Source organism: Macaca fascicularis, chromosome 7, assembly GCF_037993035.2.
Source record: "Macaca fascicularis isolate 582-1 chromosome 7, T2T-MFA8v1.1".
NCBI classification, from domain to species: Eukaryota; Metazoa; Chordata; class Mammalia; order Primates; family Cercopithecidae; genus Macaca; species Macaca fascicularis.
Window position 1 is genome coordinate 100,623,121 of NC_088381.1, and position 26,295 is coordinate 100,649,415.

Genomic DNA, 26,295 nt, shown 5'->3' on the forward strand with positions numbered 1-26,295 from the left:
AACTTTGCATGTGGTTCTGTCATTGCCCTTCAAACAGATTTACCATATGGTAGAATGAAGAAACTGCCACCATTTCATTGCAGTTGGGATTTTTACAAATTCATTGATGTTATTTTTCCCTTGAACTTTCTTTTATTTGTTTCAGTTCTATGTAATACTAAAGAGGTAAGAAAGAGAAATTCTTTTTATTTGAAAAACTCTTCCTAAATTTTTTAAAAATTCATCTTTAAACAGTCCTAAATTTAGGTACTTTGTTGAAACTCTGTGGGGAAATTCCAGGGAAACACAGAATATAGAGACTGAGAAGAAAAAAAACAAACCAGTTTTCCTATTCAGGCTCTTTTGAGTGTAATAAAAATTACAGTGTGTTGACATATAAAGCAACAGTCAAGGTAATTTATTTGCCAGTGAAAAGTAGATTATTTTTCAAGTTACTTCTAGTGAAACATTCAGAGTTGGGTGGGAAAGTAACTTTTTTCTACAGTAGATGCTTAACAACTATGAATAATGATTTGCACAAGAATTAACTTGTTTAAGAAAAACATAGCTTGATGCAAGAGATTCATCTGTTGCCACCTACCTATAATACTATCAAAACTGAAGTTGCTGCACCTGAGAATTCTTTAGAAATTATGACAGTATCTAATTCTTTGATTTATTGGCACAAATATATTGCTTCTCTATAAAAAGTTTCTCTGCACACACTTAAAAGTTTCTCTACACACACTCTGACAACAAATTTATGGGGTTTTTTTACACCAAGCCACTGTCTGCTCTCCAGACATGAGCTGGGTGTCCTACTATTTAATCCAACTTTGACACTATCTATCTGGAGTTAAGCATCAGATCCCATACGTGAAAGTGTTCAGTCCCACAAGACTGCCTTCACTTCAGATGCCAATCGCGCAAGTTCCTATCCTTCTGGCCCACAGGCTGTAAATCCCCACTCATGTCCGTGTGAAGAGACCACCAAACAGGCTTTGTGCGAGCAACAAGGCTGTTTATTTCACCTGGGTGCAGGTGTGCTGAGTCCAAAAAGAGAGTCAGCTAAGGGAGATGGGGTGGGGCTGTTTTATAGGATTTGGGTAGGTAAAGGAAAATTACAGTCAAAGGGGGTGTTCTCTGGCAGACGGGGGCTGGGTGGGCGGGGGGGATCACAAGGTGCTCAGCAGGGGAGCTTTTGAGCCAGGATGAGCTAGGAGAAGGAGTTTCACAAGGTAATGTCATCAGTTAAGGCAGGAACCAGCCATCTGGATGTGTAAGTGCAGGTCACAGGGGATATGATGGCTTAGCTTGGGCTCAGAGGCCTGACATTCCTGTCTTCTTACATTAATGAGAAAAATAAGGCCGGGCGCGGTGGCTCACGCCTGTAATCCCAGCACTTTGGGAGGCCGAGGCGGGCGGATCACAAGGTCAGGAGATCGAGACCATGGTGAAACCCCGTCTCTACTAAAAATACAAAAAATTAGCCGGGCGCGGTTGTGGGCGCCTGTAGTCCCAGCTACTCGGGAGGCTGAGGCAGGAGAATGGCGTGAACCCGGGAGGCGGAGCTTGCAGTGAGCCGAGATCGCGCCACTGCACTCCAGCCTGGGCGACAGAGCGAGACTCCGTCTCAAAAAAAAAAAAAAAAAAAAAAAAAAAAGAAATAGTGGTAAAGTGTTGGGGTGGTGAAAATTTTTGGGGGGTAGTATGGAGAGATAATGGGCGATGTTTCTCAGGACTGCTTTGAGCGGGATTAGGGGCGGCATGGGAACCTGGAGTGGGAGAGATTAAGCTGAAGGAAGATTTTGTGGTAAGGGGTGGTATTGTGGGGTTGTTAGAAGAAGCATTTGTCGTATAAAATTATTGGTGATGGCCTCGATACGGTTTTGTATGAATTGAAAAACTAAACGGAATAAGAGAAGGAGAAAAACAGGTATTAAAGGACTAAGAATTGGGAGGGTCTAGGACATCCAATTAGAGAGTGCCTGAGGAGATTCAGCATAGCCCTGCCAGCAAAGATTATTTATTTACTTTAAGAGTTAAGAGTGGCAGTTTGGGGATAGCACCAGGAGATATCAGCTGTGATGACTTGGAAAAAGTGTAATCCGGCAGTGTAAACAAGAGCAGGGCATTTATGAGTAGTTGAGAACAGTGAATAGGAGTATGACTAGACAGAAGATAGTAGGGATGACAAGTTTTTGGGGCGCCATCCAAGTTGGGCTGGTGTCTGGAATGAGACTAGGGCTTAATAAAAAGGAGTGTCCATATAGGAGCTCAAATGGGCTGTACCCTGTAGCATTCTGAGGACAGGCCCAAATTCTGAAAAGGCAAAGTGGTAAAAGTATTGTCCAGTCCTTTTTAAGTTGGTGGCTGAGCTTGGTGACGTGTGTTTTTAGAAGACCATTAGTTCACTGAATACCAAGAGCCTGAGAAACTGCTTGGGTGATTTGACTAATAAAGGCCGGTCCGTTATTGGACTATATAGAGGTGGGAAGGGCAAACCGAGGAATTATGTCTGACAGAAGGGAAGAAATGACCACCATGGCCTTCTCAGACCCTGTGGGAAAGGCCTCTACCCATCCAGCGAAAGTGTCTACCTAGACCAAGAGGTATTTTAGTTTCCTGACTCAGGGCCTGTGAGTAAAGTCAATTTGTCAGTCCTGGGCAGGGGCAAATACCCAAGCTTGATGTGTAGGGAAGGGTGGGGGGCCTGAACAGTCCCTGAGGAGTAGTAGAATAGCAGATGGAACACTGAAAAGTGATTTCCTTGAGGATAGATTTCCATGATGGAAAGGAAATGAGAGGTTCTAAGAGGTGGGCTAGCGGCTTGTAACCTACATGGAAGAGGTTATGAAATGACAACAGAATAGAATGGGCCTGTGAGGTTGAAAGGAGATATTTTCCTTGGTCCAAGAACCATTTGCCTTGTGTGGGAAGAGATTGATAGATGGAAGTTTCAGTGGAGGAGTACGTGGGAGTGGCCAGATGAGAAAGAGAAAAACTGCTGTGAGGGATAGAAGTTGGAACGCTAGCTGCTTTTTAGCTACCTTATCAGCATAAGCATTGTCCTGAGTGATGGGATCTGATGCCTTTTGATGGCCCTTGCAGTGAATGACTGCAGCTTCCTTTGGAAGTAGAGCTGCTTTGAGAAGCATTTTTATTAAAGAGGCATTAATGATGGAGGATCCTTGTGTAGTGAGGATCCTCTTTCAGCCCATATAACAACATGGTGGTGCAGGATATGGAAGGCATATTTAGAGTCAGTATAAATATTGACATGTAGTCTCTTTGCAAGAGTGAGGGCCCGAGTTAAGGCAATGAGTTCAGCTTGCTGAGAGGTAGTGGAGGGGGCAGAGCAGTAGCCTCAGTGATAGATGTGGAAGATAACTATAGCATAGCCTGCCTTTGCTGGTGACTGGCGATTAGGCCTGGTGGAACTGCCATCAATAAACCAAGTGTGATCAGGGTGAGGAACAGAAAAGAAGGAAATATGGGGAAATGGAGTGAATGTCAGGTGGATCAGAGAGATACAGTCATGGGGGTCAGGTGTGGTATCAGGAATAATGTGGGAAGTCGGATTGAAGTCTGGGCCAGGAACAATGGTAATTGTGGGAGACTCAACAAAAAGTGAGTATAGCTGAAGGAGCCAGGGAGCAGAAAGTATATGCATCAGGTGAGAGGAAGAAAATAGATTTTGGAAGTTATGAGAACTGTAGAGAGTGAGTTGAGCATAGTTTGTGATTTTGAGGGTCTCTAAAAGTATTAGGGCAGTGGCAGCCGCCGCATGCAGACATGAGGGCTATGCTAAAACAGTAAGGTCAGGTTGTTTGGCTAAAAAGGCTACAGGGCGCGGTCCTGGCTCTTGTGTAAGAACTCTGGCTTGACTGAAGTAACGGGGGCTGTCTGTGAAGCCTTGCGGCAGTACAGCCCAGGTAATTTGTTGAGCCTGATGGGTGTCAGGGTCAGTCCAAGTGAAAGCGAAGAGAGCCTGGGATGAAGGGTGCAAAGGAATAGTAAAGAAAGCATGTTTGAGATTCAGAACAGAATAAAGGGTTGTGGAGGGAGGTATTGAGGATAGGAGAGTATATGGGTTTGGCACCATGGGGTGGATAGGCAAAAACAATTTGGTTGATAAGGCACACATCCTTAACTAACCTGTAAGACTTGTCTGGTTTTTGGACAGGTAAAATGAGGGAATTGTAAGAAGAGTTTATAGGCTTTAAAAGGCCATGCTGTAACAGGTGAGTGATAACAGACTTTAATCCTTTTAAAGCGTGCTGTGGAATGGGATATTGGTGTTGAGCAGGGTAAGGGTGATTAGGTTTTAATGAGATGGTAAGGGGTACATGATCGGCAGCATCAGTCTTCAGCTGCTAAGCTGAGAAGATCTGGGAAGGAGTCAGTCAGAGAGCCTTGGGCTAGAGCTTTAGGGGCTCTAGGAGTGGCTGCTGGGTGAGCTGGGCAGTCTGATTTCCAGTGGGTCCCTGCACAGATGGGACACGGCTTGGGAGGAATCCCGGGCTGTGGGCAGTCCTTGGCCCAGTGGCCAGATTTCTGGCACTTGAAGCAAGTTCCTGGGGGAGGAGGTCCTGGAGGAACCCCTGGCAGCTGCGGTTCAGGTATTTGGAAGTTCTTGTGCGCTGGAGATGTAGCTGGGGTTTGTCTCACAGTGGAGGCAAGGAATTGCAACTCAGAAACACATTGCTACTTGGCTGCCTTTCCTCTTATTATTATACACATTGAAGGCGAGTTTAATTAAGTCCTGTTTTGGGGTTTGAGGGCCGGAATTTAATTTTTGGAGTTTTATTTAATGTCAGGAGTGGATTGGGTAATAAAATGTATGTTGAGAATAAGACGGCCCTCTGGCCCTTCTGGGTCTAGGGCGGTAAAGCATCTAAGGGTTGTTGCCAGACGGGCCGTGGACTGGGCTGGATTTTTATATTTGATGAAAAAGAGTCTAAACGCTAACTGATTTGGGAGAGGTCGGATAAAGGAAAAAGGAGCATTAACCTTGACTATGCCTTTAGCTCCAGCCACCTTTTATTTAAGAGGGAATTGCTGGGCAGGTCGGGGAGGGCTAGTCACGGAATGAAACTGTAAGCCAAACCAGACCCGGTGTGAGGAGGGAAGGTGACAAAAGGATTATAGGGTTGGGGAGCGGAGGCTGAGGACAAATTGGGACCTAGCTTGGCCTGGCCAGGAGCAGCCTGGAGAGGAGGGGATAGGTCAGAGGGGTCCGTAGAAAAGAAAGATTCAAAAGACTCAGAGATGCTTGGGATTGGGACTGAAGGGACAGGCGGGAGGGAAAGAAGGAAGATTTGGGATGAGTTGCATTAGGAACAGAGACTAGGGAGAGACCAATGTGTAAAAGTGCCTGGACGTCAGGGACCTCAGACCATTTGCCCATTTTATGACAAGAATTATCTAGGTCTTGTAGGATGGAGAAATCGAAAAAGCTGTTTTCTGGCCATTTAGAGTCATTATCAAGTTTGTATTGGGGCCAAGCAACATTGCAGAAGAAAATGAGGCTTTTAGGTTTTAGGTCATGCAAGAGTGAAAAGGTTTTAAGTTCTTGAGAACACAGGCTAAGGAAGAAGAAGGAGGAATGGAGGGTGGAAGGTTGCCCATAGTGAAGGAGGCAAGTTTAAAGAGAAGGGTAGAGACACGGAGAGAAGGGGTGGGGGGTGCTTGTCCCCCAGGAAAGTGGAGAAGGGGTAGAGACATGGAGAAAAGGGATGGGGGGTGCTTGCCCCCCAGAAAAGCGGTGCTTGCCGCTAAGGGTGAAGGACCAAGGCAGGCGTCCCCGTGTGGTCAGACACCTCTGAAACGTGGGTGAATAATCAGGCAGGCGTCCCCGCGTGATTAAACACCAAGGAAAGACTGTCTTCCTGAGTCCGTGACCGGTGCCGGAGTTTTGGGTTCACAGATAAAACACATCTCCTTTGTCTCTACCAGAAAAGGAAAGGAATGGAAATTCGGAGGCCTGACACCCACAACCCTTCCTTAGGTTATTCTAACCATAACTTGCTAGAATTGCTCTAAGAGCTCAAGGAAACACTTTACTTACATTTATCAGTTTATTTAAAGATACAACTCAGGAAAAGCCACATGTAAAAGAAATGCACAGGGTAAGGGGGTGGGCAAAGCTTCCACGTTTCTCCAGGTACACTACCCACCTAGCATCTCCAGGTATTCTGCAACCTAGAAGCTCATCAAATCTCTTTGTTCAAGGGTAGTTACAATTTTCATCTTTAGCCCTACCCCTCCCTTTTCCAGAGGTCCTTAGGTGGAGCAGAAAGTTCCAGCCCTCTAATCACTTGGTCTTTCTGGTGACCACCCCCAACCTGAGGCTATCTCAGGACCCTGCCCTAAATTTTCTCATTAGCATAAACTCAGTATGATCAAAAGGGGCCATTATGAATAACAAAAGGTATTCTATCACTTAGGAAATTCCAAGGGCTTTAGGGGCTCTGTGCCAGAGAACTGGGACAAAGACCAAATATATTTCTTATTATACCATAGTTTCTTAATCAAAATAGCACTTAGATGGGCAGCCCCTCCAGGGAAACTGAAGTTACAGTAAGAAAAGGAAGAAAAGAAACCCTTATTTTTTTTGTATTGCTCTTTCTTCTTGGAAGTCCTTCCTACAACTTCACAATCACCCTGTTTATAGAACATTCAAGGTCTTTGCAACTTATTCTTCACATATAAAATCAAATTCAAAAGTGATAGGTTTTTTGTTTTTTGTTTTTTGTTTTTTTGCCTGGGGTGGTTGTTATGAGAATTGAGATGGGCTACTGTGCTTTGAGGTAGAGGTATTAGAACAATTGAAAAGTTTCCTGTACATTCTATGACCTCTGTGGTTTCTCGGCTTCTGTTCTCCTTCCAAGACTGGTGCTAGGACAAACAAGGTGTTGAACAGTACCTGATAGGGCCACACTCCTAATTTCAATTCAAATTTTACCAGAGAACCTGGACTTTTCCAGACTACTCTCTAGCACATCCTGTACTTGTTTCCTCATGCACTGGCCTCTAGCACCTGCCCTCTCTAAGGTTACAAATGATTTTTTTTGTTTATTCAGTGGCTTTCCCTTAATTCACATAAAGTTAATCTTTTTAAAGTGAGCAGTTCTGTGGTGTTTAGTACATTCACCATGTTGTGCAACCACCACTTCTACCTCCAAACGTTATCTCCAAAAGGAAACCCCAGGCCTGTAAAGCAGTTGCATCCCATTCCTCCTTCTGCACCCCTAGGCCCTGGCAACTACCAGTCTCATTCATCTCTGCAGATTTACCTATTCTGGATATTTTATATAAATGGAATCATACAATATATGACTTTATTATGTCTGGCTTCTTTCATGAAACATGTTTTTGAGGCTATTAGCTTTTATAACAGAGTTTGCACCAGTTTGAAAGTCAGGGATTTTCCAGGTGATTTTGCCACAGCACAGTTTACCCTCATAACCTTTCTCCAGATCCCCAGATCCCTTCAACAGTTCATGAGACAACAGGCAAGTCTTTTTACTTTTTTCCTCCAGATCACTCAGTAAATTTTTCCTTTCTTACTTTTTTATTTTTTAGAGATAGGATCTCACTGTGTCATCCAGGCTGGAATGCAGTGGTGCAATCATAGCTCACTGCAGCTTTGAGTTCCTGGGCTCAAGAAGTCCTCCCACCTCAGCCTTACGAGTAGCTGGGACTACAGGCATGTGCCACCATGCCTAGGCAATCAGTAATCGTTTTTTAAGAACCTGCTTTATGCCAGGCACTATTTTAAGTACTGGGGCTCTGGTGGAGACAGGACAGTCAGAGCCCCTGTCCTCATGAAGTTTATTTATAGGAAAAGAAACCCTGCTTCCCATCACTGGACTCCCTTTTGTCCCTGATCCCTTTTGAGAACAAAGGCAATTTTTACTGTTATAAAACTTACTTTAAAACAACATCTAATGGATTTTTCATTTTCAACTATTTCAGAATTATCTGTGTAGTCAAGACTAAGAAATGTGTCCATGTCAGTACTCATTTTAGTGAGATTTGTGAGATGACTTTGGATTTTACTTGTCTGTTTTGAGTTTCTGATCAGCTTTGTTATTGAAAAAGAGCATTCACTAGAACAGTTTTTGATCATTAGTGTGAGATAGACTTTCAAAGCGTTTTCTGAGCTGAGACAAGTTACTTTAACATTATTGTCAATCTGATAGATAGTGAGCAGGATTTGATTGCTCTAATGTGTCAGTTGTGATAGAATTTCACAGACAATGGACTTGCCTTTTTTTAAAAAAAGGTTATTTTCAGGAAATAGAAAGTCCTTGAGCTATGCCTTGCTGAGGACTGGGCAAGTGTCTTTTCTCATTTGGTTATCTTTATGGGATAAGTCCAGCTAGGATATGAAAAAACAAATGTATCACCTCATTTATAGTGCAGTAGAGGTGAGTAAGGGGCCTAATCAGTGTTTCTTTTTTTTTTTTTTTTTTTTTTTTTGAGACAGAGTCTCGCTCTGTCGCCCAGGCTGGAGTGCAGTGGTGCAATCTTGGCTCACTGCAAGCTCCACCTCCCAAGTTCACACCATTCTCCTGCCTCAGCCTCTTGAGTAGCTGGGACTACAGGCGCCCGCCACCGCGCCTGGCTAATTTTTTGTATTTTAGTAGAGATGGGATTTCACGGTGTTAACCAGGATGGTCTCAATCTCCTAACCTCGTGATCCGCCCGCCTTGGCCTCCCAAAGTATCAATGTTTCTTTCATTGACTCTTTGGTCATACCAAAGAGATTAGTAAACCAACCTCCAGTCTTAAACACTGTTATAGTTATTTAGGATTCAGCCTTACTATCCTCTCCTCACTTCAGCAGAGGGAATATATGCTGATAGCTGCCAGTCATTGCACCCCTACTATGTACCAGGCTCTCCCCATAGGACTTTACATACATTTTAGTAATTTAAAGCTCCCAACAATCTATAAGGTAGATACAATGTACTGTAATTGTCCCAGATAAACAAATGATGGAACTGAGGCATATAGAAGTTAAATAACTTGTCCAGGATCACACAGCTAACATATGGGAGGGCTGATCCAGGATTCAAACCCAAACCTGTATGAGTACCTCCTCCAGTTGCAAAATGGCTGATAAACGTGGAGCATTATTCTTTTTATCCTAATTTCTATTTTCTTCTCTATTTTTTTCTTGCTAACTCTAAGTCCATTCTCTGCTCAATAAGAGGCAGAGTATTACAAACTCAGAGTTCCCTTAAAAGTTATCTTTCCATTTTCAGAGATAGAAGCAGCTGTTTGTCATTGTTCTTATATGGTTTGTTTGTTTGTTTGGAGACAGGGTATTGCTCTATTGCCCAGGCCGGTGTGCAGTGGCATGATCATGGCTCACTGCAGCATTGAACTCCTGGCCTCAAGTAATCCTCTGCCTCAGCCTCCAGAGCAGCTAGGACAACAGGCACATGCCACCATGACTGGCTAATTTTTAAAAATTTTTACATTGAGACAGTGTCTCACTATGTTTCCCAGACTGGTCTCAAACTCCTGGGCTCAAGCGATCCTCCTGCCTCAGCCTCTCAAAGTGCTGGAATTATAAGCAGGAGCCACGGTACCTGCCCTGCTTTTGTTTTTGTTTTTATAAAATTTCTACCTAAGTCTAATTTAGGAAGATAATTATGTAACTAATGCTCAGACACTTTGGTTTTAGGTTCAGGGTTGGGGGGTACCAAAAAAAGCAGAGTAAATATATGAACGTTGGCATTTCCCCTAGTTTAAATTGATTTATCTATCTGGAGCTATATGTTATCTTCTTCCACCTCTCCATCACCCCCTCAAACCTGTGTGTTCTGCTTTTTCACCCTGGGGTAAATATATACATCTTTATTCAATTACAGTTACTGCTGTTTATGTTGTTGTCACTTTTATGTGTTCGTTATTGTTGTATCCTACTTTTCTCCAGATAAATCTCTCCTTCCTGGTTTTTGCATGTGGTGCTGCCCAATAAATTCCTGGATCTAGAATAAACAGGGAGACACATATTACAAGACCTCCTTAATGGTTCTGCGCATTCTGAGTACCAGAAGTTTAACTGTAACATTCAGTTCATCCTAGTCTTTTTGAGATTTTTTAGAAAGAAATCTTTCAAAAGACACAAGTTTTTAAAGGAAATTAAAGGTGTCCAGAGGCAGCTATATCAGTTCTTTATTAGGTTATTGTTTTGTAGACTGTCAAGTTCTTTTATCTTTACTCTTTAGCTAAATACCGCCATTTAAGCTAAAATTTTAAGAAAATCCTGGAAATGCAATCATGGGAGTCCTAACTCAATTAAAGCCATATACATGCAGGAGGTGTTAATTGAGATGTGTATTACCTGCCACAGTTGGAATCTTGGTTCTTTCTTCTTTTTTGTCGTCATCATCATAATTTCTCCAGCTACTTTTATTACTTTCTCTGTATATGTTGTGCTAATGTAAATAAAATGCTTCTAAGTACAAAAATAATGAAATAAACTAGCGTTATTTAATTCCATTTGTTTCTTGAGCAGATCTGTATAGGTAGGTGTGTGTGTGAGTGTGTGTGTGTGTGTAATTATTTATATAATGCCTTGGTTTGGGCCAAAATTCTGTACCCATGCAGCAAGTTTATTAATAGAAGACCCTTGCATGAATTAATTCAGAATTATTTCTGGAATTGCAGGCTCTCTTTTGGAACCTCATTTACTACTTCCTATCCATTTGGTCTCATTCAAATACTCTTAGATTTTGTCTAAATTCATTTAGATTTATCACTATAGCAAAGACAGAAACATTGTGCCTTTGAAAAAAAAGTACCAAATAGTTCCTCTGGGAAAACAACAACAACAAAAACAAACGTTTGATTAGCTTGAGCATTATTGGTTATGTTGGGCTATCATCAAAGAGAGCATTCAACCAAATAATTTTCCCATCAGTTACATCTTTGTATATGCAAATCTTTTTTTCCAAAAGAACTTTTTTAGTTATATAAATATTCTAATGTCTTTCTTGGAAACTTTTCCCACTTTCTTGCCCCAGGGGTATATTTTATGGTTGAAGTTAAATCCTGAGGAAATGGAGATTTTATTGAAAATATTGACAGAATTTAATCCACAACAGGAAGGGAGTGAGTGAGGGCAGAGTGAGTAGCACTTCTTTAATATGAAAAAAATTTAAAGTCTAAAGTGAATGATTTTCTAATGAATCCTGTCAGATATTTCCTGGAATTGACATACAAAAAAATTTCAGAAATCACAATAAATATAAGAGGTTTATAAGAGGAGAGAGTTGAGAAAAGAACAATATTACATCCAAAAGTTTAATCTTTTCCTATGGAAACTTTCGACTCCAACTACAGCTATTTGTCAGTGTTCCTTCCCCACCACACACACACAGATACCAAAATCCTCAGATGCCCACGTCCCTGATATAAAATGGTTTATTATTTGCGTATAATCTATGGTCATCCTCTTTACTTTAAATCATCTCTAGATTACTTATAGTAGTTCATACAATGCCTGTATATCACTTGACACAGGGAAAATTTAAGTTTTTCTTTCTGTAACTGAAATTTTTTTTTTACAAATATATTTGATCTGCAGTTGGTTGAATTTGTGAATTTGGAAGCCATGGATATGGAGGGCCAACTATACTTTATTGAGCAAAGGAATTTTTTCCTTTAGGTGCTGCTATAAGCTTTATAGTTTCTTAGGCTTGAATTCGTAAAGCCATAAAGGCAGCATTTGGTCAGAAAACGACTGTGTCATGGAAGATGAGTCTGAGTTGCAGGCGTCACTTGGGCTTAGCTCCCAGCCCATCCAGATGGCACAATTCCCACTTCTCCATGTGAGCCCCTAGGTTTGGGATCCTTGTGGAAAATCTGTGCTGCTAAATGTTAAAGTCAACCACAGAGTTACAAAAAGAGCTCCTTTGAAAGACTGATTCAATTATTTATTATCACTCTCAGAGTACAGTGGCAGGCAAGATAGTATTTGAAATTAATATACTATTTGATCAGACTGATTGATTGTTCCTACAGCTGAAGATTTTAACATTTATTAGCCATACTAACTGGTCATTAGTACTTCCTTTATCAGCAAGCAAAGAATAAACAGAAACTCTAATAAAAATTCATCACAGTGAATGTACTCCATACCTAAGCCACTATGATGATTGCTGGGTACTCGATTAACTGCTGTAACATTGGCAGTGGGAAAGATTTCTGTTAGAAAATTTAAAAATATCCCTTAATTAATGTTTACCTTGTAATTGGACTCTTAAACTTAAGTAGGCTATACAGATAATCTCTTACATACCCAGTATAGTAAAGTGCGAATGGGTATTTTATACTTAATGTGTTTGTGTGGTACCCTTTAACTATCAGTTTCAGGAAGGATTGAGGGCTTCTTAGGAAAGTTTTGCTAATGTGCTGCAGGTGAAGCTTTTCCCCCACTACTGAGGAATAAAAGCATCATGGGCTGTTTTTCAACCAGTTAAAATAAGTCTGACGTTAATACAAATATGCTAGCCTGTTATGCTGTGTGATACCTGTCTCTTTCTACCATGTCGTGAATCCCTTGTGGTTTTAATAGCAAATTGGAAGGTGTGATGTGAAGAAGAGAATGAAGCAGACAGAGGAAACCCTTTATGAATTGACTCAAGACCACACTAGAGCGATTCTGCATGTATTAAGAATTATAGCTACTGGCCGGATGTGGTGGCTCACACCTGTAATCTCAACACTTTGGAAGGCCGAGGTGGGAGGATCACTTGAATCCAGGAGTTCAAGACCAGCCTGGGCAACATAGTCACACCCTGTCTCTACAAAAAATAAAAATTAGCCAGGTGTGGTGGCACACACCTGTAGTCTCAGCTACTTGGGAGGCTAAGGTGGAAGGATTGTTTGAGCCTGGGAGGTTGAGACTGCAGTGAGCCATGATTACACTACTGCACTCCAGCCTGAGCTACAGAGCAAGACTGTCAAAAAAAAAAAAAAAAATATATATATATATATATATATATATATATCTCCACCTAATACTGCCTGCCTCCTCAGCACTTCGCAATTACTAGCTTATTTAATACTCAGAATGATCTCAAAAAATTGATAATGCTATCCCCATTTTATGGGCAATGAGACTGTTGCTCAGAAAGGTTAAGCAACTTGCCCAAGGTCATGCATATGGTAAGCAGCAAAGTCAGCCCTTCAACCAGTCTGCAAGTTCTAGTGCCATACTCATCTGCTTGGCTACCCTACATAAGCATAAGCTGAACTTAGAAGTTCTGTTTGTGTTTCTGTCTGTAGGTGAGCCCATCAAGGCCTGCATTGTGTATATATTTATATATATATAAAACATCTTATCTTTCTTGGCTCTAGCATGAATTCAAACAGCTGGAGAGCAAGTAAGGACAGTGAAGGAATTTGAACAGAGTCCAGGAGTCCAGTCAGCTACTCTGTCCCAGAATATGTCAAGCTCTATCTAAACAGATGCAGAGCCAAGAAGTCCAAGGAAACATCAAGGGTCCCAACTGGGCAGGCAGAGGGCAGCATAAGGGAATCTGGGCTACTTCATCCTGGAGTGGTCAGGAAAGTCTTCACATAATTATTCTGGGGCTGGTGTGGGCTGGAGTGAGAGGTTCCTGTCTATAAGAAATAGGGGCAGGACTAACAGTAGTGAGCCAAGTTAACAAGGACCAAAGTGAAATCTCTGTCACAGAGAGAGACTGGAAAAGAAAGGGACTGAGAGAACTTTGACTAAGAAATTGCCCTGGAGCATTCAGGGTCTAGGAAGATACAGGTAAGGGAAACAGTCAAGTGTTGCTAATCTTATGTCTGATTGGGAGCAGCACCACGATCTGAAAAGACAGATCCCTGAACAGAAACACAGAGGAAGGGGTACACAGTCATGTGCCTCTGGCCCATAAAATGCTGTACATGGTAGCTACAACTCTAAGTCCCCAGGCAAAAGCTGCTTAAAATGGAGAACCCATGAATAGAGGCAAGAAGGAGTTTGCCATGTGTGGCTGCAGATAGTATTCTACTATGGACTCCAGAACTAAAATAGGATCAGTGTGAATGTACCTTAGGAGATGTCATAGGCTGTACTCTTTTTACCTTCATTCACCTGATAGTTTTCACTGTATCCAAGATTTAAAATGTAGATAAATCAATAGGAAATGGCTAATTCCATAAATTACAATTTGACAATAATAATCATACATTTTAGTCTATGTTGTTGCTTTCAACAAATTACTATTGATCAAAAAGCCTATTTCAGTAAATTTTGGGTGTTATTTCAGAGAGGAATAGAGCTGATAATTAGGTTATCTTTCAAGTCCATGCTTGGGGCAGTTTTCTTTCCTGAGTCTTCCAAGAGATTTTCAATGGATAAAATTTTCATGCTTGTGTTCCCTAATTCTTTTCGTTTCTTTTTTTCTTTCTCTCACACAGGAGACTTTGAATGTGATTGATCCTGGCTTGATGGACCTAAACGGGATGAGTGAGGATGCCCTGGAATGGGATGAAATGGACATAAGTAACAAGTTAATTAGTCTGAATGAGGAATCAAATGACCTTGATCAAGAACCCCAACCTGTCATCCCTTCCTTGAAGCTTGGAGAGACAAGTAATGAGGACCCTGGTTATGACGAGGAGGCTGATAACCATGGGGGATCTCAGTATGCCTCAAATATTACTGCCCCCTCCAGTCCACATATTTACCAGGTGTACAGCCTCCACAATGTTGAACTCTATGAAGACAACCACATGCCATTTCTGAAAAACAATCCAAAGGTCACTGGCATGACACAGCCTAATGTTTTAACTAAGAGTCTCAGTAAAGACTCTTCATTTTCATCTACCAAATCTTTGCCAGATCTTCTAGGCAGTTCCAATTTGGTAAAGCCCTGCGCATGTCATGGAGGAGACATGAGCCAGAATTCAGGCAGTGAGAGTGGAATTGTCAGTGAAGGAGACACAGAAACCACTACCAACTCTGAAATGTGCTTGCTCAATGCAGTGGATGGGTCCCCAAGTAACCTTGAAACTGAACATCTGGACCCACAAATGGGAGATGCAGTTAATGTGTTAAAGCAAAAATTTAAAGATGAGGGGGAATGCATTAAGCTTCCAAATAGCTCTCAGTCGTCCATTTCACCAGTGGGTTGTGTAAATGGAAAAGTTGGAGATTTAAACAGTGTTACCAAACATACGCCTGATTGTTTGGGAGAAGAATTACAAGGAAAACATGATGTGTTTACATTTTATGATTACTCATACCTCCAAGGCTCAAAACTCAAATTACCAATGATAATGAAACAGTCACAAAGCGAAAAAACACATGTGGAGGATCCCCTGCTTCGTGGTTTTTATTTTGATAAAAAATCATGCAAATCTAAACATCAGACTACAGAGTTACAACCAGATGTACCTCCCCATGAAAGGATTTTGGCAAGTGCATCTCATGAAATGGATCGCATTTCATATAAAAGTGGCAATATAGAAAAGACATTCACTGGCATGCAGAATGCCAAACAGCTCTCCCTTTTATCGCGTAGTTCATCTATTGAGTCCCTTTCTCCAGGGGGTGATCTATTTGGATTGGGCATCTTTAAAAATGGCAGTGACAGCCTCCAGCGAAGTACTTCTTTAGAAAGTTGGTTGACATCCTATAAAAGCAATGAAGATCTTTTTAGCTGTCACAGCTCTGGGGATATAAGCGTGAGCAGTGGCTCAGTTGGTGAACTAAGTAAAAGAACATTAGATCTCCTGAATCGTTTGGAGAATATCCAGAGCCCCTCAGAGCAAAAGATAAAGCGAAGTGTTTCTGATATCACTCTTCAAAGCACTTCCCAAAAGATGTCTTTTACTGGCCAGATGTCATTGGACATAGCATCTTCTATCAATGAAGACTCAGCGGCATCTCTAACAGAACTTAGCAGCAGTGACGAGCTCTCTCTTTGCTCAGAGGATATTGTGTTACACAAGAACAAGATCCCGGAATCGAATGCATCATTCAGGAAGCGTCTGACTCGTTCAGTGGCTGATGAAAGCGATGTCAATGTCAGCATGATTGTTAATGTCTCTTGCACCTCTGCTTGCACTGATGATGAAGATGACAGTGACCTGCTCTCCAGCTCTACCCTTACCTTGACTGAAGAAGAGCTGTGCATCAAAGATGAGGATGACGACTCCAGTATTGCAACAGATGATGAAATTTATGAAGACTGCAACTTGATGTCAGGGCTAGACTATATAAAGAATGAATTACAGACATGGATTAGGCCAAAATTGTCTTTGACAAGAGAGAAGAAAAGGTGCAATGTCAGTGATGAGATGAAGGGCAGTAAAGATGTGAGTAGCAGTGAGATGACCAATCCCTCTGATACTCTGAATATTGAGGCCCTTCTAAATGGCTCTGTAAAACATGTCTCTGAAAATAATGGAAACGGTAGGAATTCATCTCATACCCATGAGTTAGGGACAAAGGGTGAAAATAAGAAAACTATTTTCAAAGTTAATAAAGATCCATATGTGGCTGACATGGAAAATGGCAATATTGAAGGTATTCCAGAAAGGCAAAAGGACAAACTGAATGGGACTTCAAAGGTGTCAGAAAATCTTGGTTCAAATGGGAAGGAGATTTCAGAGAGTGAGCATTGTAAGTGTAAAGCACTTATGGATAGTTTAGATGATTCAAATACTGCTGGCAAGAAATTTGTTTCCCAAGATGTTAGACATCTTCCAAAGAAATGTCCAAGTCACCACCATTTTGAAAATCAAAGCACTGCTTCTACCCCCACTGAGAAGTCATTCTCAGAACTGGCTTTAGAAACCAGGGTTAACAGCAGACAAGACTCTGATCCGCCGAAATCATCTGATGAAACACCGAGTATGGCTGGAAAATCTGCTGGTTGTTGCCTAGCACTTGAAGAAAACGGAACAGAGGAAAATGCTTCTATCAGCGACATTTCCTGTTGCAACTGTGAGCCAGATGTTTTCCATCAAAAAGATGCCGAAGATTGTTCAGTACACAACTTTGTTAAGGAAATCATTGACATGGCTTCAACAGCCCTAAAAAGTAAATCTCAACCTGAAAACGAAGTGGCTGCTCCTACTTCATTAACTCAAATCAAGGAGAAAGTGTTGGAGCATTCTCACCGGCCCATCCAGCTGAGAAAAGGAGACTTTTATTCATACTTATCTCTCTCATCTCATGACAGTGATTGTGGGGAGGTCACCAATTACATAGAAGAGAAAAGCAGCACTCCATTGCCGCTAGACCCTACTGACTCGGGCTTAGATGACAAGGAAGACATTGAATGCTTCTTTGAGGCCTGTGTTGAGGGTGACTCTGATGGAGAGGAGCCTTGTTTCTCTAGTGCTCCCCCAAATGAATCTGCAGTTCCCAGCGAAGCTGCAGTGCCACTACAAGTAACAGCATGTTCTTCTGAGTTCGGTGATAGTTCTCTTGTAGCTGATGATGCAGATACAGTGGCTCTTTCAAGTCCTTCCTCTCAGGAAAGAGCTGAGGCTGGAAAGGAAGTGAATGGTTTGCCCCAAACTTCCAATGGCTGTGCAGAAAACTTAGAGTTTACTCCTTCAAAGCTTGACAGTGAAAAGGAAAGTTCAGAAAAACCAGGTGAATCTGGAATGCCAGAAGAACATAACGCTGCTTCAGCCAAATCTAAAGTTCAAGACCTCTCCTTGAAGGCGAATCAGCCAACAGACAAGGCTGCATTGCATCCCAGCCCCAAAACTATAACCTGTGAAGAAAATCTTCTAAACCTTCATGAAGAACGACATAGAAATATGCATAGGTAGAATGTACCCCCTCCCCAAGCATGAAAATCATCTCACTGAAAGGTACGTATAGTCCTTGTGCCATATATGTATTTAAAATATTGAGTTCAGGTCAGCAAAACCATGGTAAGAGAAAAGGCTAGTCAGAATGACCAATTATGGCAGACAGTTATCTAAATAAGACATTTAGATAGAAGAAATGCTCCCAACAATGAAAGTAACTGTGAAGCAAAAGAAAAAACAAGCAAACAAACAAAAAAAAACCCAGGGAAAATTGACATTCTTAGTGACATTATCTTTGTTACATCATTCTGGCAAGAATACAAAATTTGAGGAAGTAGTTGAACAATTTAAGGCCTCAAATTCTTCCATTGAGGGAGAATGAAAAGGTTATCCAAATCACAATTATACTCCATGATCAAAATGCACGCACAGTAACAATACCCTCCACTTCAGCTTCTTGCACAGAGAGCTGTCCGTTCTCTTCAGTGCTGGGAGATGAACAATTATTAGGCTAAAGGCTGCATCTCCTGATTTGGCCCTTCCTTTTATGCTTCTGTCTAATGTAACTATCATCATATTTGCTTCCCCAGTGGAAGACTGTGCTGTCACAACTCCTAATCATGGCCACGTCTAAGGATTCAAACAGGAGGGGAAAGTTGGTGTTAAAGAAGAGGCTCTTATTTATCCACACACAGATTGAGAACAGGCGCAGAAAGCAAATGCAGAAAGAATACATGACAAGTTAATGGCGTTTTCATAAAAACAGAATTTTTGAATTTTGCCTGAAGGTGACAGGCTGATTTTCATCAAATTTTTTAAGAAAGTCATTCCACTCTTCATATTTAATAAGACAGCTATTGATCGATAATTCCAGGATGATGATGTGTCTCTAAAAGTGACACAAAGATTCTGTTATTTCCCATTTCTAAGCCCCAGTGATGAATATGCTTTCTCAATCAAGTTTAAAGAAGAAAATTTGAGCTTTCAAATGTGAGAGTCATATTTCACCCAAGTATGAGGTACCTAATGCCACCTCCACCCCCCACTCCAGAAGCTTAATGCCGTCACCTAAACTCGTGCTATAGGAAATGAATTACAGAAGCAATCTGCCCTAATTTGTTAACTTATTCAAATAACAGTTATTATACTTAACTATGCTAAAGATTATCTTTTTTGTGGCAGATTGTTTATTTTTTGATGAGCCTAATTACTGATTTTCTAAAAGTAATTTACATTTATTACAAATACATCTTTTAAAATGTGACAGATAAATGTTGTTCCCATAATGTATTATGAAAAAAGTTACTATTTAAAAACACATTATTTAATTTGAAAGATGAATGGCAAACATCATTATTTTTTTCCTGCAACACCTGTGCCCTAAGCTTATTAAAATGTGTGATTCTGTGTAGAGCTGCTTGAAATGGGGACTAAGGGGGGCATCTATACCATATATACCCTAAAAATAAACTCAGTATGCAAAATTGAAGGACGGCCTCCCACTTACTAATATAGCTCAACTAATTTTCTGTGTTTCAGACTCTATTTACAATTGGCTGCAAGTGAGAACAAAAGTAGGAGAGAGAGAATGTATTTTCTGTGAAACATGTCCACCCTATAATCACATTCTCCATCAGTATGCAGTAAAACTGACCATTAAGGGAGAGTAACTGCAATTCCATAAGCTGCTTCAAAACAAGTTCTATTAGAACCGATTGTACTGCTGGCTCTGCCAACCTCCACAGAAGGGCTGGTAGAGCCTGGCTGATTTTGTTTTCTGAAAGGGGATAAAGGCTTGAAAGCAACACCACTCTGAGCATGACATCATGTGACTGTGACCCTCAAGTCACCAGTCATGCTGAGATCTGGAGCTCCAGAAGCTCTGGCACTAGAGAAGCCTTTGCGATGCACTCTCCCTTTTTTGATCCTCTGGGAATTTCTTCTCTCTCTTACATAGAATTGAAATGAAATGTAAATGATGAGCAGCTCCATCTTTAGACTTGGAGGAAGTGAATGTGCTGATGGATCTCTGTAACCCTCACATTTTACAAGCAGGGACAGTGTAAAACTAGCAGCCAGCCCGCCTGCCAGTCAGCAATATTTTTTGTTAAGCCCCGTTGATGCCTGGCCTTATCTCGGGCAAAGGGAGAAACAGCCAGATTTTACTTCCGCAGAACTCACATCGCCCCCAAGTGACTTGTTATAGGCCTAGAGCTATTTAAATAGCCATATTTACTGGTCCTATTCAGGATTTTTTTTTTCAGTATCATGTGGACAAAACATCTGGACGCCTGAATTTTTTACCAGACGTTAGCACTGGATAACTGAGTATAAATAGTCACATAATTGTTAAAATACTATCAACCAGGACAAGTTATTTAATCTCAAAATGTTGATATGCCTTTAGTATTTAATGTCAAGAATACATAGTAAAATTGTTTGATAAATATGAGGTTTCATGTCTACAAGAGTCTAATTGTTGTCATTGTTCTTTCTACAAGTTCAGAAAAAGAAAAAGAAAAAGCTGTGCTTTTTAAAGTCATTTGAAAACCATCCGTTGTCATGCTCTTTTTATCAGGACAGTAAAATTCACCAAATTCCTTTTGCTGTTTTTTTTTTTTCCAGAACTAAGTTTTCAGATGATGAAATGATTATAATGCCATCCAGAAGAGATATAACTTAGAATAGCAGATAGAGTTTGCATCAGTAACAAAAAATGTTTTTCAGATTTTCAAAGGTTTTTTATTTACTGTGTTCCAATTAAAAACCCACTGAAACTGCTTGAGAAGTTTTAACATGATCTAACAGTATGCATTTGCACTGATTTCCAGGCATACTGCTGTGCTTTTCACTATTTTCATTTATGTGTCATGTTTCTATAAAAATAGAGAGGTCAGTTACAGCAGATCACATCAAAGGAAAGGTAACTGGAAAGATCCAGATCTTTCTGCCTAATTTGGAGGAAGCACATAATGTATGTCTGTAGTGCCTCCTAGGACCTGCCTAAGAGATGTACTTTGCACTAATCTTTTTGCTGTATTCTGACAGTTATTTCTTCATAATCCTCATCATAAGCCTCTGATCTTTGATGAATGGTTTAACCCTAAACTTCAGGCTGGATAAATCCCATGGTATAAAAATTTAACTCATCATATGCGGCCAATGTGTGCTTTTCCTTTTCCTTTTGGTCTGCTCTAGTGATTTGGAGTTTTGTTTTACTATGTGTATGTGTAAGAGTGTGGTGTTTTGGGGGGTGGGGTGAGGAGGTGTATTTACTTACAGTGCAGATATTTCCTTTAGAACTTTTTAGCTTTATTACCTTTCCTACTTCATTGGTCTGTAAATGTGATAGTTGGTGGCCAGTAGATTTTACATTTTAGGCAATTACTTGTATTTGTACATGCTCAAGTACACACATAAAGAGTTTTAAATGCTGCTGCTCAGATTTTACAAACTGAGAAAGCTGTAAGAACACTTGTTTCTCATGTACACAGCACAATTCCCATTCTGTTCATTGGATTGACATTAAATGCTTAATATTTTCCAAAGCTGGTCAACCAGGTTTAAGAAACTACCTTTGGTAATTGTGTGTGAATTTTTCACTAGACAATACAGGTATAATCTTATCAAACTTACCTTTAAAATCACTTTAATAAACCAAGGTTTTGCTGGATGTGAAGTGTCTTTAAATTATCTGGCACTTCTGAATAGCCCTGCTATGCTAAATAACAAAGATGTTATTGTGCATCACCTGTCACCTATCACACACACACACACACACACACACACACACACACACACACACACCCCTCCCCCAGATCTGTGCCTCAGCCAATTTGGCCTGCCCATTTCCAAGTGGGCCAAGTTGAAAGAATTGATTATCCAGAGAGAATTTAAATGCCAGCATTTAGTAAGACCAGATTTGCCTCACCTAAGGATTCCCTACTCTGTGGCCAGATTTCAAATGAGTCATGTCCTTAGCATTTGAACAATGCACCAGGCTTTCTTATGTTACTGCATTATTTTACTATACCAAATTTCATCCCATCTGTTTCTGTCTACCCCTGTTCTTTATCTAATTTTTCGTCTTTCCCCAACTCCCCGTGGCTCCAGTCAAACGACTTTTTGTTAAGGTTTTTCTGGCTCTTAACACAAGTTGAAAGACTGTAGAAAAACAGAGAGTAAGACAAAGAGAATATTTCGTTCTTGAGGAACAGTCAAACAACCTGATATGAGACATCAGAACTCAGTTTAAGCCCATACAAGCAAAAGCCTGCTTTCTTTGAGAGCTGGTCAGGGGACTTGCAATAATTGCATCCTGCATTGCCTAAACTTGATATTTAGGTGTTCCTCACATTTGACCAGTTGCTTTTAGCCATTTAGAAACAAGCAGAATGGATCGAGTTTGGAACAAATTTATATCATAGCCATGAGATGTACAAATATAATTGAATCCATCTCGTTTCCACAATGCTGTATGTACCTTAAATGAAATGCATTACTATTTGAGCTAGAAGCCCCAGTTATATCTTTTTTTAGGCTGAAACACTTCGGATAATCACAATGTTATGAATCTTTCACCACTATGCAATAGTGGAATTGTTCGATATCATACATAAAATCACTGCAGGAAGGGTTAAGCCTGAGAGCCTATCAGTTCCCAGTCTATGGAATCATTGTACATTGTAAATACTTTGCCGCACCACTTGGCATCAGCGGCCTCACATTTTCATATTGGTTTGAAGCTATTTTGATGTTCCAAACTGAGTTCACAGGCAAAAGAGTGGATGAGATCCAGAGAAAAGGTCAAACTTGATGATTTTTCTTGTTTTCTTTGAAACCACATCTTTTTTAAAAAAAATCAATGTATTTTTCACATCTACACTGAGACTTTTTTTTGTCAGTAATGTGAAGCTTGGGCTATTAAAATTATTTATATTTTATGTATCTTTTTATTTCAGAACATTAGCAAGTAGTCCCACAATTGCAGCCTTCAATGGTTCCTCAAAGAGCTTGGTTTTGCTAATGAAAAATACATTTCTGAAACCTTTTCTTGTCACTTTTTTGTTTCTTGTAGATACGCCTGGCTGCAACTCAGGGGTGGCCTCATCCTCCCGCCCTGGGCTGGTCTCTGGTTCCATCACGTTTGTCACTGCCGTTTATTACATTGACTTCTCCCAAGATGAATCTTCCTTCCAAATGTGTTTTCTCCACACGAGCCTTGTGATCTGAATGTGTGCGCTGGTTCTCTTTAGGTGATCGTCTTTGAAGTTCAGCAAAGCTGCTTGTTCTCCCATGGATTCCTGTCCCAAGCTACCTCTACCACCCCTCTCTCTCCAGCTAGACTTTTCTGTTTGCCTCCTCCCCTCCCTTCCGCTCTTTAAAGTTCTGCAGTTCACCAACTGGTGGTCCATTAAATTCTCCTGTCTAGAATGACCCCCCACCAGTACTTGACCAATTTCATGTTTCAATCTGGATTTTTTAAAATGGTATGATGACTGTGTTTATTGAAAGAGTTTTACCTAAAAAGCTAACATTTGAATTGATTGCAGCATAGAGAAGAAACACTGGTCCTTCTTTCAAAATTAAGCAACTATTAAAAGCGCCATTTTATTTATTTCATTTAAAAAAATAATCTATGCAGCATTTCAAGAAACAACCATATGATGTTGTATATTATAAACTGGTGACATTCTACTATTGAATTATGTACAACATTTTCATTTTTTATGCTTCTTGAGGTGGTAATGAGAAAAAAGTTTTTTAAAAAAGTGTGCCTTGCTGTATTTCTTATACCATTTATTAAAAAGCTGCTTTCACGGTAAAATTATGTTGGTTTGAAAGGAGGAAATAGCAAGGTTAAGATGTGTGAATAATTTCTGTATATATGTATAACCAAGTGCAAACATTGATGTATAATGACAGTATAAAATGCTTTCATGTTTGTGATGTCTAGTGATGTGGAAAATATAAGCCTTAAGTCCATTAGATTGCATGGTAATTAAAATTGGCATAATAAACACAGACTATTGGGGGAAAAGGAAAATTAGTGATCTCTTCTACTATGTTCTTTACCAAATTGTTGCATCTGGTTCTGAAAAAGCATAGCATGTAGCAGCTTCCAAACATATTCATATTGCTTAAGAGGCTTAACATTACCTAAACTAGAGACTAGACATAAAGCCTTCAGTTTTCAAAATCTTTCTGGTCACTATAAGGATCTTGGAACAGCAAATGATTAAATGTCAGTTCCCCTAAACCAATAAAAATTTATACTAGATTTTTTATTTCTACTTATCATTAATGATTTGGTGTTGGATTTCAGGATACCTTGTATGTCTTAATTTATTTTAAATATTTATTTTGAATGAGTTTGATAGAAAACTGGTAGAAAAGTATAGAAAATTTGACTATTATTTATAGATTTCAGGTATATTTATATGTGTAAAAGAAATTGACAAATATATATTCCATCTGGCCTTTACTGACTCCTGTTAAATGCAGTTTTAAATTTATATCATAACACCTACTTAAGTGCCTGACACAGTAGGTATTCAATAAAAATTTACTGAATTAAAGGATTAAATTAGGTGACATGGTGACATCTGTCCCTTTATTTTGACACTAAAACATGGACACAACTAGAAAAGGGTACAATGCAATATAAAATCACAATAGATAATATGTATCAAATTTCAAAAACGTAAAGCATGTTGTGGGTTCATGTAGTCACAGGAATGACAATCATTTATTTAACAGATAGTTCAGAAACACTTTTTATCTGCAAGGCACTATTCTAGATCCAGAAGATGCAATGTGGAACAAACAGTCAAAGCCCTGCCCGCAGAAGGCTCTCCTACATTAGGGACAAGTGAACACACAAATGACATGAAGTGTTTGTTGCAGAGCTGAGGAAGAGAGCAAATGTATTTGAAATGTATTTAATTCTTGAAATTAAGGCACTATGTTTGGCATTAGGTATAGAGGCACAATGAGAGAAGCAGCAGTGGGGACAAGGAGGAAGAAAAAGGGCTTGGAGAGAGTGGAAAGTTAGTGGAATATGCATGAAACTTTATTGCAGGGGTAAGAGGAGAAAAATTAAATTAGGAGGACTTAATGAAAGGTCTTTTAAAACGGTACCTTGGAGCTTTTGTATGTAAAATGCTAGGTAATAAGGACACTTGTAGAGGCTGTTTTGCACCTGATTTTATTTATCATTAGTGCCACACCAAGAATATTTAAACAATGCTTATCTGTAATTCTACCACTTTAATAACTATTTGTATATTTATGCCCCTTCTAGTCTTTTTCATACATATTTCTAAATGGATAAATTATTTTAGGCTTTTTAATAGGTAGTAATTTGTTCAAAAGGGGTTTTAGCCAGACATCTAGTTGCAGTGTTCAATAAGATTTAGGGGAAAGACATTAGAGATAATTGTCTAGTCAGGGGGCAGCTGGAGAAAATAAGCTAAGTTTGCGATAACAGAGTACACAAGTAGAGCAGCCCAGGATGTAGAGAAAGAACAAATCCTAGAGTCTTTGAAATTCCTAGGGGCATTCTAGACCTCTGTTGGGATATGGTATTATTTTGGATATGGTATTATTTTACATACTGAGACAACGTTAATTTTCTTTGGGTAGTAACTAATGTCAAGTCTACATCTACTGGTAAAATATTCAAAGAACAAACTGACAATGATGTTCTACCTACTTGTTACATGCTCATGGAAGACTGTGCAGTATTGAAAGTATTTGTTAATTATCTGCTTAGTATTAACACTAAATTTGTAGAATGACTTTCAGGTTTGTTGAACAATGCCTTTTCAGGTTGGAAGAGGAAAAATAGCCTCAATCTCCCACCCCATGTAGGCACTACCTCCCCAATTACCCTTAGAAAACGATCACACCAACTCTGCCTACACACTTCCAGCGATAGTGGTTCATTGTCTGTTAAGGCAAACTGTTCCACTGTTGGGCATATCTCTTTGTTAGAAAGTTATTTCTTAGGTTGCTAAAATCTGCCTAGTACCCCACTACCCTACATTTAATTTTGCTCACTGGTCCTAGTTCTGTCTTATGGAGCAGCCCGGAGTATCTTTACTCATGGCAACCCTGGAGATAATCGAGGCCAGCTACTCATCATCTCCCAACCAGTCTTCCCTCAACTGCCCTTCATATGTCATGGTTTTCAGATCCATTCCAACCTGACTGAATGTTAACAGACAGAATTCTTGAAATTAGGGAACTGTCTTTATCATCATACATGTAGAAAAGAATCTGAATATTTAAGTGCTAAGTTTTCTCTAGAAATATATTTAAGATATGTTTATTCTATTATTGTAAATTTCAACCAATAAATAAATAAGAATCCATGACTTCCTTCAGTGGCCCAGTCCAGTGCCTAAGTCATCTTGAATCTTCTCCTTATATCAAATACAAACCAAACCTGTTTCCTTATAGAGTAGGGCACTCCCTCCGTTTATTCATTTATTCAGCCATTCA

The 26,295-nt window shown here is 40.0% G+C and overlaps 1 protein-coding gene across 6 annotated transcripts in view; it reads left to right on the plus strand.

Moving 5' to 3' along the window:
* AKAP6 (A-kinase anchoring protein 6) overlaps positions 1 to 26,177 on the plus strand; it is a 527,913-nt gene extending 501,736 nt beyond the window's left edge. For all 6 annotated transcript variants that reach the window (XM_015453690.4, XM_073997217.1, XM_005561045.5 and 3 more), the window contains 2 exons: positions 14,437 to 17,850; positions 22,868 to 26,177. In XM_015453690.4, coding sequence (XP_015309176.3) covers positions 14,437 to 17,808 — 3,372 coding nt within the window. In that variant the 3' untranslated portion in view covers positions 17,809 to 17,850; positions 22,868 to 26,177. The remainder of the gene's footprint in view (positions 1 to 14,436; positions 17,851 to 22,867) is intronic.
* The last annotated feature ends 118 nt before the right edge of the window (positions 26,178 to 26,295 follow it).